This window comes from Rhinatrema bivittatum, chromosome 3 (assembly GCF_901001135.1).
Source record: "Rhinatrema bivittatum chromosome 3, aRhiBiv1.1, whole genome shotgun sequence".
In the NCBI taxonomy this organism is placed as follows: Eukaryota; Metazoa; Chordata; class Amphibia; order Gymnophiona; family Rhinatrematidae; genus Rhinatrema; species Rhinatrema bivittatum.
In genome coordinates this window covers 362,128,723-362,142,297 of record NC_042617.1, presented here as the reverse complement: position 1 = coordinate 362,142,297, position 13,575 = coordinate 362,128,723, and the positions used below count along the sequence as shown (strand labels likewise).

Below are 13,575 nucleotides of genomic sequence, written 5' to 3'. Positions count from 1 at the left end.
GCTGACAATCAAGGGAGTGCTGGCAGGATTTTCCTGCCATGGGGCCTAGAAAGGCAGGGAAAATGCGCAAGTGCATGCCTGGGGGGGGAAGTTGCGGCGCGACAGACCTAGCATAGGAAGGCGGTGTCCCAGCCATGTGGAGGTCCCAGCAGCATCCTGAGGCCTTGGCAGTGCTCAAGGTAGGTGTGGCTGGTCACAGATCCTTCCCATGGCCGGCCAAATTGTTACATTATTGTTGAAAAAGAGGCAAATAAATCCAAACTCTTTCCAGAAACCCACTTAAGAGACCGAATGTTTTCCATAGCAGGCCCCAAGTTATGGAACTCCCTTCCAGAGTCATTACGCCAGGTAACAGAAAGAAAGAATTTAAAACGTGAACTGAAAACATGGTTCTTTAGAAAAGCTTACGATTTAACATAAGATACCAATATACTGAAAACTTCCAACGTCAGTACCAGAGATAATAGTGAAGTGAGCAATAATTAATGAATGATGTAAAGTGTATAGGTAGTAGAACTAGAATCTGCATTTCCTGGCATGTCGACTTTGAAAATGTATGAATATGAAGTAGTCTGTATATCTGCTGTCATGTTGACCAAGAATATGATGAATATGAACTAGAACATGTATCTGCTGTGGTGCTGCCCTAGACTATGAATGATGTCACAGAATGTGATTGTTGATCAAGATTATGAATGCTGTTTTTGTAAACCATTGTGATCTTATTCTGAAACGACGGTATATAAAACGTCTAATATAAATGGGCTTTTGAAAATTGCTATGATTATAGTAAGTTACATTTACACATGCAATTCCTTTGAAAATTACCTCCTTAGCTCTATTCTCTGCATTTCTAGGTCTCCTTTTATCATTTCATTTAGATAAGGATATTTTGTTTCTTGCTTTTAAAAATAAAAGGCATTCATCCCAGCAAACAGGAAGAATTAACTCTTCCTGTTTGCTGGGATGAATTACATCCCCTTCGCACCTTGAAGAGTTAAAATTGGCAATGACTTCCCATGGACTGTCTGCCCAGCCAAAGGACACCCCTCTCTTCCTGTTTGCTCACCAGCAATGGAGTGCCTCAGGGATCTGTACTGGGTCCCGAGCTTTTCAATATATTTATAAATGATCTGGAAAGGAATACGAGTGAGGTTATCAAATTTGCAGATGATACAAAATTATTCAGAATAGTTAAATCACAAGCGGATTGTGATAAATTGCAGGAAGACCTTGTGAGACTGGAAAATTGGGTTTCCAAATGACAGATGAAATTTAATGTGGATAAGTGCAAGGTGATGCATATAGGGAAAAATAACCCTAGCTGTAGTTACACAATGTTAGGTTCCATATTAGGAGCTACCACCCAAGAAAGATCTAGGCATCATAGTGAATAATACATTGAAATAGTCTGCTCAGTGTGCTACGGTAGTCAAATAAAAACAAACAGAATGTTAGGAATTATTAGGAAGAGAATGGTGAATAAAACGGAAAATGTCATAATGCCTCTGTATCGCTCCATGGTGAGACTGCACCTTGAATACTGTGTACAATTCTGGTCGCCGCATCTCAAAAAAGATATAGTTGCGATGGAGAAGGTACAGAGAAGGACGACCAAAAATGATAAAGGGGATGGAACAGCTCCCCTATGAGGAAAGACTAAAGAGGTTAGATCTGTTCTGCTTGGAGAAGAGATGGCTGAGGGGGGAAATGATAGTGGTGTTTAAAATCAAGAGAGGTCTAGAATGGGTAAATGTGAATCGGTTATTTACTCTTTCAGATAATAGAAGGACTAGGGGCACTCCATGAAGTTAGCATGTAGCACATTTAAAACTAATCAGAGAAAGTTCTTTTTCACTCAACGCACTATTAAACTCTGGAATTTGTTGTCAGGGGATGTGGTTAGTACAGTTAGTGTAGCTGGGTTTAAAAAAGGATTGGATAAGTTATTCGAGAAGTCCATTATCTGCTATTAAGTTGACTTAGAAATAGCCACTGCTATTACTAGCATCAGTAGCATGGGATAGACTTAGCTTTTGGGTACTTGCCAGGTTCTTATGGCCTGGATTGGCCACTGATGGAAACAGGATGCTGGGCTTGATGGACCCTTGGTCTGACAGAGTATGGCATGTTATTATGTTAGCTTCTGAAGCCCTACCCACCTGATGCTATGAGCAGGGTCCACAAGTTAAGTGAACCCTGCCACACAGAAGACTTCAGGAGCCAAGATGGTGTGGGAACTGACAGGGGTTCTTTCCCCTCTTCCTCCTGTCTGTCCAGTCAAAGATCATCCAGCTTTCCTGTTTGCTTGCCAAACTCTGAAGTCTCACCCATCTGGTGATATGAGCAATAGAACCCACATATAATTGAGCCCCATCGCAAGGGTACGATGCACTCAACGGGATGACCTTAAGGGGATCACCCTTTTCGAAGTTCCTTTAAGAGCAGCCAGGGGACCAGGATTTAAGGGAACTTAATGTATAGTTGTGGGTGGTTTCCTAGATGGCATGGTGGGGAAATTGGGTGGGCTTGCTTTTGTAAAAGTGATTGTTATTAAATGTAGATTTAAATTGTTGAAGCCATGACTTTGCCCATGCCTATGGTGTGTTGGACCCCTTCCAGTGTGGGTTTCAAGGTGGCCACTTACCAAGAACTTGTTGGCTTCTTTTGATTCCTTATTTTGTGATTCAGAAGGAGTTGGGCTTTTGGTGCTATGTAATGTTTCTTTTGCTTTTGATTCTGTGGACCATTTATTACATTGTCTTTGGATGGTAGGCACTGAAGAGTCTGCAGTGCAATGGTTTAAAGCAGTCTTAGATGGGCGGGTACAAGTGCACTTGGGAATATTTGATCAGACTTTGGTTGCTGAATCCCTTAAGATGGTGCCCTCTTTCCAGTATTGTTCAATCTTTACCTTCAACCATTAGAAACAGTTAACTTCCCTTGATGTTAAATACATAAGAACATAAGAAAATGCCATACTGGGTCAGACCAAGGGTCCATCAAGCCCAGCATCTTGTTTCCAACAGTGGCCAATCCAGGCCATAAGAACCTGGCAAGTACCCAAAAACTAAGTCTATTCCATGTTACCATTGCTAATGGCAGTGGCTATTCTTTAAGTGAACTTAATAGCAGGTAATGGACTTCTCCTCCAAGAACCTATCCAATCCTTTTTTAAACACAGCTATACTAACTGCACTAACCACATCCTCTGGCAACAAATTCCAGAGTTTAATTGTGCGTTGAATAAAAAAGAACTTTCTCCGTTTAGTTTTAAATGTGCCCCATGCTATCTTCATGGAGTGCCCCCTAGTCTTTCTACTATCCGAAAGAGTAAATAACCGATTCCCATCTACCCGTTCTAGACCTCTCATGATTTTAAACACCTCTATCGTATCCCCCCTCAGCCGTCTCTTCTCCAAGCTGAAAAGTCCTAACCTCTTTAGTCTTTCCTCATAGGGGAGTTGTTCCATTCCCCTTATCATTTTGGTAACCCTTCTCTGTACCTTCTCCATCGCAATTATATCTTTTTTGAGATGTGGCGACCAGAATTGTACACAATATTCAAGGTGCGGTCTCACCATGGAGCGATACAGAGGCATTATGACATTTTCCGTTTTATTCACCATTCCCTTTCTAATAATTCCCAACATTCTGTTTGCTTTTTTGACTACCGCAGCACACTGTACCGACGATTTCAATGTGTTATCCACTATGACACCTAGATCTTTCTTGGGTTGTAGCACCTAATATGGAACCCAACATTGTGTAATTATAGCATGGGTTATTTTTCCCTATATGCATCACCTTGCACTTATCCACATTAAATTTCATCTGCCATTTGGATGCCCAATTTTCCAGTCTCATAAGGTCTTCCTGCAATTTATCACAATCTGCTTGTGATTTAACTACTCTGAACAATTTTGTGTCATCTGCAAATTTGATTATCTCACTCGTATTTCTTTCCAGATCATTTATAAATATACTAGCCGTTAAGCCCGTAACAACGGGCTACATTAACATTGTTTTTTCGGTTCATTTCCTTCCCTCCCACCTCCCCTCCCCATTCTCCCTCTCACCTCCCCCCCTCCCCCCTCTAGTCTCCCTCCCTCTCACCTTCCCCCTCATCTCACTCTCTCCCCCCCTCCCCCGTCTCCCTCCCTCTCCCCTCAGTCACTCCCTTGTGGTTTTTTTCCCTGTACTTGCCATTCATGTGCAGAGTCAAATTTCTGCCGTGCATGAGCCGGCCATCCTAGTTCCCTCCCCCCTTCCCCAGCGTCAGAGGGGAAGGATCTCTGTGCCTTGCATACTCAGCTTTCTGCCGTGCATGTGCTGGCCGTCCCAGCTCCCTCCCCCCTTCTCCACGTGCCTTGCAGACTCAGCTTTCTGCCGTGCATGTGCTGGCCGTCCCAGCTCCCTCCCCCCTTCCCCACGTGCCTTGCAGACTCAGCTTTCTGCCGTGCATGTGCTGGCCGTCCCAGCTCCCTCCCCCCTTCCCCACGTCGGAAGGTCGATCGCTCTGCATTAGGGCCTCAAATCAGCACTTCCATCGGAAGAGAGCCCAGACCATCTGCGCCTGCGCAGCCCGTCAGTCCCAGCCGCTCTCTACTGCGCATTTGCGGCACGTCGGTCCGGGCTCCCTTATAGGTATGATTGAAAAGTAAGGGTCCCAATACAGATCCCTGAGGCATTCCACTGTCCACTCCCTTCCACTGAGAAAATTGCCCATTTAATCCTACTCTCTGTTTCCTGTCTTTTAGCCAGTTTGCAATCCACGAAAGGACATCGCCACCTATCCCATGACTTTTTACTTTTCCTAGAAGCCTCTCATGAGGAACTTTGTCAAACGCCTTCTGAAAATCCAAGTATACTATATCTACCGGTTCACCTTTATCCACATGTTTATTAACCCCTTCAAAAAAGTGAAGCAGATTTGTGAGGCAAGACTTGCCCTGGGTAAAGCCATGCTGAGTTTGTTCCATTAAACCATGCCTTTCTATATGTTCTGTGATTTTGATGTTTAGAACACTTTCCACTATTTTTCCTGGCACTGAAGTCAGGCTAACCGGTCTGTAGTTTCCCGGATCGCCCCTGGAGCCCTTTTTAAATATTGGGTTACATTAGCTATCCTCCAGTCTTCAGGTACAATGGATGATTTTAATGATAGGTTACACATTTTTACTAATAGGTCTGAAATTTCATTTTTTAGTTCCTTCAGAACTCTGGGGTGTATACCATCCGGTCCAGGTGATTTACTACTCTTCAGTTTGTCAATCAGGCCTTCCACATCTTCTAGGTTCACCGTGATTTGATTCAGTCCATCTGAATCATTACCCATGAAAACCTTCTCCATTACTGGTACCTCCCCAACATCCTCTTCAGTAAACACCGAAGCAAAGAAATCATTTAATCTCTCCGCGATGGCCTTATCCTCTCTAAGTGCCCCTTTAACCCCTCGATCATCTAACGGTCCAACCGACTCCCTCACAGGCTTTCTGCTTCGGATATATTTTAAAAAGTTTTTACTGTGAGTTTTTGCCTCTACAGCCAACTTCTTTTCAAATTCTCTCTTAGCCTGTCTTATCAATGTCTTACATTTAACTTGCCAATGTTTATGTTTTATCCTATTTTCTTCTGTTGGATCCTTCTTCCAATTTTTGAATGAAGATCTTTTGGATGATTATTTTTTTTATTCTTGTGGATTCATCTTTACTGAAGTCTTAAAACAACTTTACCATGCTGTGGATGATTAAAAATAAACCTATACTTAGTGCCAGAAAATCTGAAATTCTGGGAATGTTGATCAGCCCTCAGTCCAGTTTAAGGGTGTAGAGATCAAGGTATCTGTGGAAGTACATGATCTGGATATTGTGTTGCACTCACAGCTTTTCACAAAAGCTCATTCAAGCTGTGCTAATCTTCCTTCTATAAACTGAGGCTGTTATGCAAGTTGAAGTACATATTAGCAACACCTGACTTCCATATGATGGGACAATCCATTACCTTAAATGCTATGAATTCTTGTAATGTAATATATGTAGGACTCCCACAAATAGTCTTCAGGCTCTTCAAATGCTGCAAAATTCAATTGTGCACTGGTAGTTCGAGGAACATTTCACCACAATTTGTAGAATTACACTGGCAACCTGCGACACAAAGGGCCAATTTTAAACCAACGCTACTTTACAAAGCTCTTATGGGGGATGATCCCTGTTTAAACTATCTTTTGAATCCATATCATCCTACATGCTCCTTATGTTCAACCAAGAAGTTAACATGCACTCCCTTCCATTTGACAGAGTCGACTGTGTTCTGCTCGACAATAGGCATTTTCTCTGATTTGGCCCATACTCTAATTCAATTCTTTAGAAATTCATGAAATTTTAGAGTATTGAATATTTAAAAAAACAGCACAACACATTTTACTTTGATCAAGTGTTTAAAGGTTAATTACATATTGATATTTTATTAGTAAGTATAATGGAAGTTCTGGGTTTTAACAGTGAGAGTGGGCTTTGGCAGAGCTAGGCTTCAAGAAGTATTTTTATGTATTTGTATATTTCTTTCATGTACTGATTATTGTATTTTATTTGCTCTGACCTGTTTATTATACTGTATTTGAACTAATAACATTGTACTTTTAATTATTGTAAACCGTTTTGGATTGTTCTCCCATACTAGAAAGGCGGTCTGAGCACGAAGTAAAGTCTGAGGTCCAAAGCCTGTATGTCCTCAGACACCAAATCAAACGTGAAAAAATTCCAATCAAAGCAGTTGCAAGGAATACCTTCTACCACCTCTAATGACTAAAACAGGTAAAATCATGCATGGAGACGCACAACCTGACACTTTAGTATATGCATTCGTCCTATCCCGATTAGATTACTGTGATGCACATAGTTCTCCCACAAAAACAGCTAAAAAGACTACAGTTAACATCTGTACTGCATTATTTGACTGCAGCTACAGAGACCACATTAGCACAGTCTCCCAGAAGTTACACTGACTACTAAACTCTACTAGGCTCAATTCAAAGCCCTTTTTATTGCTTTCAAGTCACTAAATGATCAAGGAACAATCTGAAGGATCACTTGTTTCCTTACAAACCTTCTTGAAGTCTATGATCTGAAAGAAGAGGCACCTAAAGACTCTAGGCTGCTCTGAACTTGTAAGCATGTTTTCTGCTCTTTTATCCCCAGACTCTGGAACACTGTTCCAAGAGGCCACTGGCAAACTAAAATTCCACTGTAAGGTAAAGAGCTGTCTCTTCTGCCAAGGATACTCCTCTCAGCCAGCAACACCGGCCTACTCTTCTTTGTGACTATCAGAACATTTCCATTACTGTTCTAATATGTCAAACACTACCTCACACCCCAACCTTCCTCATCCAACACTTTGACCCTGTTGCCATCGTTTTCTACCACCTGTTTGACTGTTATGTATTTATATTAGCATTGGCAAGTTACATGTAAGACATTGATAAGACAGGCTAAGAGAATTTGAAGCGTAGAGGCAAACTGTCACAATAAAATCCTTTTACAATATATCTGAAGCAGAAAGTCTGCAAAGGAATCAGATGGACCGTTAGATGATCGAGGGGTTAAAGGGGCATGTAGGGAAATTAAGTACATCGTGGAAAGATTAAATGATTTCTTTGCTTCGATGTATACTGAAGATGATGTTGGGGAGATACCTGTTTGGAGAAGGTTTTCAAGGGTAATGTTTCAGATGAACTGAACCAAATCACAGTGAACCTGGAAGATGTAGTAGACCTGATTGACAAACTTAAGAGTAGTAAATTAACTGGACCGGATGGTATACACCCCAGAGTTCTGAAAGAATTAAAAAATGAAATTTCAGACCTATTTCAATTAATTTGTAACCTATCATTAAAATCATCCATTGTACCTGAAGACTGGAAGAATGCCAATGTAACTGATATTTAAAAAGGGTTCAGTAGTGATCCGGGAAACTATAGATGGGGAGCTTAACTTCAATGCTGGGAAAAAAAAAATTCGAGGAAACTGTTATAATGAATAAATCACAAAACATTTAAATAGACATGCAGGCCGATACAGTACAGTACGCTCCGGCGGAGCGCACTGTTACCCCGCGATTGGACGCGCGTTTGACGCGCTAGCATTACCCCTTATTCAGTAAGGGGTCGAAAACGCACGTCCAACCCCCCCGAACCTAACAGCGCCCTCAACTTGCAAATCCATGTTGATGGCCCTATTAGGTATTCCCGCGCGATTCAGAAAGGAAAATGTGCAGCCAAGCCGCACATTTTACTTTCAGAAATTAGCGCCTACCCAAAAGGTAGGCGCTAATTTCTCCGGGCACCAGGAAAGTGCACAGAAAAGCAGTAAAACTGCTTTTCTGTGCACCCTCCAACTTAATATCAGGGCGATATTAAGTCTGAGGTCCCGAAAGTTACAAAAAGTTTTAAAAAATAAAAATTTGAAGTTGGCTTGCGGGTTGAAAACCGGATGCTCAATTTTGCCGGCGTCCGGTTTCCGAACCCGTGGCTGTCAGCGGGTTTGAGAATCGACACCGGCAAAATTGAGCGTCAGCTGTCAAACCCACTGACAGCCGCCGCTCCTGTCCAAAAAGAGGCGACCATAATTTGAATACTGAATCGCACACACAGGAGAGTGGCCTGCGTTTGCCCACTCTCCCGCGGACTTTACTGTATCAGCCTGATGGTTCGATGGGACACTTGCTTCACAGATCTACATTTTTTTTGAAGGGGTGAATAGACATGTGGACAAAAGTTAATTGGTAGATGAGGTGTATTTGGATTTTCAGAAAGTGTTTGATAAAGACCCGCATGAGAGGCTTCTAAGAAAACTAGAAAGTCATGGGATAGGAGGTGATGCCCTTTTGTGGATTGCAAGCCGGTTAAAAAAAAAAAAAAGAAGACAGAAAACAGAGTAGGATTAAATGGTCAGTTTTCACAGTGGAAAAAGGTAAACAGTGGAGTGCCTCGGGGATCTGTACTTGGACCATGCTTTTTAATATATTTATAAATGATCTGGAAAGGGGTACAACGAGTGAGGAGATCAGATTTGCGGATGACACAAAATTATGCAGAGTACTTACAGTGAACATTGAATACATTGAAATCATCAGCTCAGTGTGCTGTGGCGATCAAAAAAAAAAATGCAAACAATGTTAGGAATTATTAGGAAGGGAATATCATATGGCTGTCATAATGCTTCTGTTTCGCTCCATGGTGAGACTGCATCTTGAATAGTGTGCAATTTTGGTCGCCGCATCTCAACAATAAAGATATAGTTGCACTGGAGGAAGTGAAGAGAAGGGCAACTAAAATGATAAGGGGCATGGAACAGCTGCCCAATGAGGAAAGGTTAAGGAAGTTAGGGCTGTTCAGTTTGGAGAAGGGACGACTGAGGGGGGGGTTGTGATATAGGTCTATAAAATCATGAAAGGACTTGAACAAGTTAAACCAGTTATTTACTCTCTCAGATAACAGAAGGACCAGGGGCCACTCCATGAAGTTAGCAAGTAGCTCATTTAAAACAAAGAAAATTATTTTTCTCTCAGCGCATAGTTAAGCTCTGGAATTCATTGCCAGAGGATGTGGTTACAGTAGTAGGTGTAATTGGGTTTAAAAAAGGTTTGGACAAATTCCCGAGGAAAAATCCATAAACTGCTATTAATTAATAAGCAATAATGGCTTGTACTTGCCAGGTACTCGTGACTTGGATTGGAAACAGGATGCTGGGCTTCATGGACCCTTGGTCTGACCCAGTATGGCATATCTTATGTTCTTATGTATTATATGTTTATGTATTTATGTATGTATTTATATTTAGGTACTATGTAAATTATTCAGTAACCCTATTCCTTACTTTGAGTATTCTAACAGGAGTGTAACAAATCTTTAGAAACATAGAAACATGACAGCAAAAAAACCCATACAGGCTATCTAGTCTGCCCATCCATACCAACTACTCAGCTTTAGAATCCCTACCACTCCCTCAGAGATCCCTTGTAATTCACAAAAATTAAATACTATGGCGACATCCATTTTCATAGCTTAACTCACCTAGTCATTTTTTGGTTGTTTTTGCTGTATTAACATTTTGGATACAAGCTGTGAACCCAAGCATGTGATAATTACCACAGCAACATCCTGATTTACTCAGTTAGAACCACCAATTGTAAGAAGCATTCAAACACTCTTCCCTGAGGAGTAAATAAATATTGAAAATGAAAGGAATACCTTAAAGGAATTTTTCTGAACATTTGATTGTACAGTACAGCTAATTTAACAGAGGTCCTGATATTTATATATTACTCTGCGCCCAGCATTGTGCTAAGTACTCTTTGATAAAGTTATCTTGTCTTTAACCAACACATAACAGCGGAAATGGGCCTCAAGCTGGTCGTCTCAGATTTCTTTGCCCTATGCTCTAACCATGAGGCTACACAACCAACATGAATATGGACACTTAAGAAGTCATGTGTTTTCTTCACAAAACCTAAGGTTCTGGTAGAAAGTTCTTACCTGGCACAGCTGACCCACCAAGGAGAAAAGTGTGTGGCTGGGTATCATTTGAACAGCAAGGGTCTGTCTGCTGGAAAGTACTTTCCAAATGTTTCCTCTTCTGCATGCGTTTATGCTCTTGTTTTATGCTATACAGAATTTGTTCTAAAAGCAAAAGACAGAAGTATGAAAAAAAAATTATATATAAAAGCTATGCATAATTCTATACAGCTTCTCGTTTTTGTGACTTAAGATGAGGATTTATCAAAAGCAGTATCTGACAAATGAAGCTTTCAAGAATAAAAGCCTTGCAAGTGAATTCTCTCATAATTCATTGCAGCATTAATATTAAAGTAGCTTCAATATCCAACACTACAGCCCTGCACTACATCGCCATGTTCAAGTATGCCAAACATGGTTAGTCTGTAATTGTATAATCTAAATATCTATAAATATTAAGATCTAATTAGTAACCAAGTACACATTTGTCTAACATCTACATTAAGAAAGGTAGAAAGGCGGCTAAACGATTACTGGCATGGTTAAAAGGGGAGGTGAAAGAAGCTATTTTAGCCAAAAGATCTTCATTCAAAAATTGGAAGAAGGATCCAACAGAAGAAAATAGGATAATGCATAAACGTTGGCAAGTTAAATGTAAGACACTGATAAGACAGGCTAAGAGAGAATTTGAAAAGAAGTTGGCCAAAGAGGCAAAAACTCACAGTAAAAACTTTTTAAAATATATCTGAAACAGAAAGCCTATGAGGGAGTCAGTTGGACCGTTAGATGATCGAGGGGATAAAGGGGCACTTAGAGAAGATAAGGCAATCGCAGAAAGATTAAATGGATTTTTTTTCTTCGGTGTTTACTGAAGAGGATGTTGGGAAGGTACCCATACTGGAGAAGGTTTTCATGGGTAATGATTCAGATGGACTGAACCAAATCACGGTGAACCAAGAAGATGGGGTAGACCTGATTGACAAACTTAAGAGTAGTAAATCACCTGGACCGGATAGTATACACCCCAGAGTTCTGAAGGAACTAAAAAATGAAATTTCAGACCTATTAGTAAAAATTTGTAACCTGTCATTAAAATCATCCATTCTATCTGAACACTGGAGGATAGCTAACGTAACCCCCATATTTAAAAAGAGCTCCAGAGGTGATCCGGGAAACTACAGACCGGTTAGCCTGACTTCAGTGCCAGGAAAAATAGTGGAAAGTATTCTAAACATCAAAATCACAGAACATATAGAAAGAATGGTTTAATGGAACAAAGTCAGCATGGCTTTACCCAAGGCAAGTCTTGCCTCACAAATCTGCTTCACTTTTTTGAAGGAGTTAATAAACATGTGGCTAAAGGTGAACCTGCAGATGTAGTGTACTTGGATTTTCAGAAGGCATTTGACAAAGTTCCTCATGAAAGGCTTCTAGGAAAACTAAAAAGTCATGGGTAGGTGGCGATGTCCTTTCATGGATTACAAACTGGCTAAAAGACAGGAAACAGAGAGTAGGATTAAATGGACAATTTTCTCAGTGGAAGGGTGTGGGCAGTGGAGTGCCTCAGGGATCTGAATTGGGACCCTTACTTTTCAATCAACCTAATAATTGAAGGTTGACCGACGTGCCGCAAATGCGCAGTAGAGACCAGCTCTACCGCGCATGTGCGGGCGAGCACGTCGGTCTCTGCCAGAAAAAAAAAACATGGCGGCGTCGGGTGGCAGCGGCGGCAACGGCCAGTAGCGAGGGAGGGAGGAGAGAGAGAGAGGGAGGGACGGACTGAGTGAGAGGGAGGGAGGGAGTGGGAGGGAGGTAGGGAGTGAGGGGAGAGGGAGAGGTGAGAGACAGGGATGCGAGTAAGTGGAAGGGTAAGAAGTTGTGGAGCAGAGAAAAAGGGAGTGGAGGAGGGCTGAGGGGGAGGGGATGGGATTGAGAGAGGGTGGGGAGTGACTGAGGGAAGGGGAGGGAGGTGAGAGTGAGGGGGAAGGAGGCAGTGGGAGACAGAGGGTGAGTAAGACTGAGTGGAGGAAAGGGGAGGAGTGAACGAGGGGAAGGGGGAGAGAGGGAGAAAAAGTGTAGAAGGGTGCTGTGTTAGAAAATGAACTGAAAAAAAATGTAATGTAGCCCGTTTTAACGGGCTTAACGGCTTGTATATTTATAAATGATCTGGAAAGAAATACGATGAGTGAGGTAATCAAACTGCAGATGATACAAAATTGTTCAGAGTAGTTAAATCACAAGCAGATTGTGATAAATTGCAGGAAGACCTTGTGAGGCTAGAAAATTGGGCATCAAAATGGCAGATGAAATTTAATGTGGACAAATGCAAGGTGATGCATATAGGGAAAAATAACCCATGCTATAGTTACACAATGTTAGGTTCCATATTAGGTACTACTACCCAAGAAAGATCTAGGCGTCATAGTGGATAACACATTGAAATAGTCGGTTCGGTGTGCTGCAGCAGTCAAAAAAGCAAACAATGTTGGGACTTATTAGAAAGGGAATGGTGAATAAAACGGAAAATGTCATAATGCCTCTATCACTCCATGGTGAGACCGCACCTTGAATACTGTGTACAATTCTGGTCGCCGTATCTCAAAAAAGATATACCGTATTTTTCGCTCCATAACACGCACTTTTCTCCCCCCAAAAGTGGGAGGAAAATGTGTGTGCGTCTTATGGAGAATATAAAAAAACAACAACTAAAAATCTAACAAAACCGCCCCACCCTCCCCCAAGATCTGCCAAAAGTTCCTGGTGGTCAACAGGGGTCCAGGAGCGATCTTCTGGACTTGGGCCGTCGGCTGCCAGTAATCAAAATGGCACCAACGGCCCTTTGCCCTTACTATGTCACTGGGGCCGACCAATGGCAGCGGTTGTGCAGCTCAGCTTTCTGGCTCCCTGTCAGGAATAAGGCGGTCTGATCAACTGCCTACATGCCAGGATGAGTCCGACTGGTAGTAGCAACTGTTGATACATAACATGGGGGGATAGTGATCAATCATTTCTCTCTCGCACGCACACTTGTTTACGACACGGTATAAAAAAGAGCAGGACTT

General features: G+C 41.8%; 1 protein-coding gene across 1 annotated transcript in view; it reads right to left on the bottom strand.

The window, feature by feature from the left end:
- AKIRIN2 (akirin 2) overlaps positions 1-13,575 on the bottom strand; it is a 92,033-nt gene that overhangs the window by 66,863 nt on the left and 11,595 nt on the right. The window contains exon 2 of the mRNA XM_029595442.1: positions 10,535-10,678. Coding sequence (XP_029451302.1) covers positions 10,535-10,678 — 144 coding nt within the window. The remainder of the gene's footprint in view (positions 1-10,534; positions 10,679-13,575) is intronic.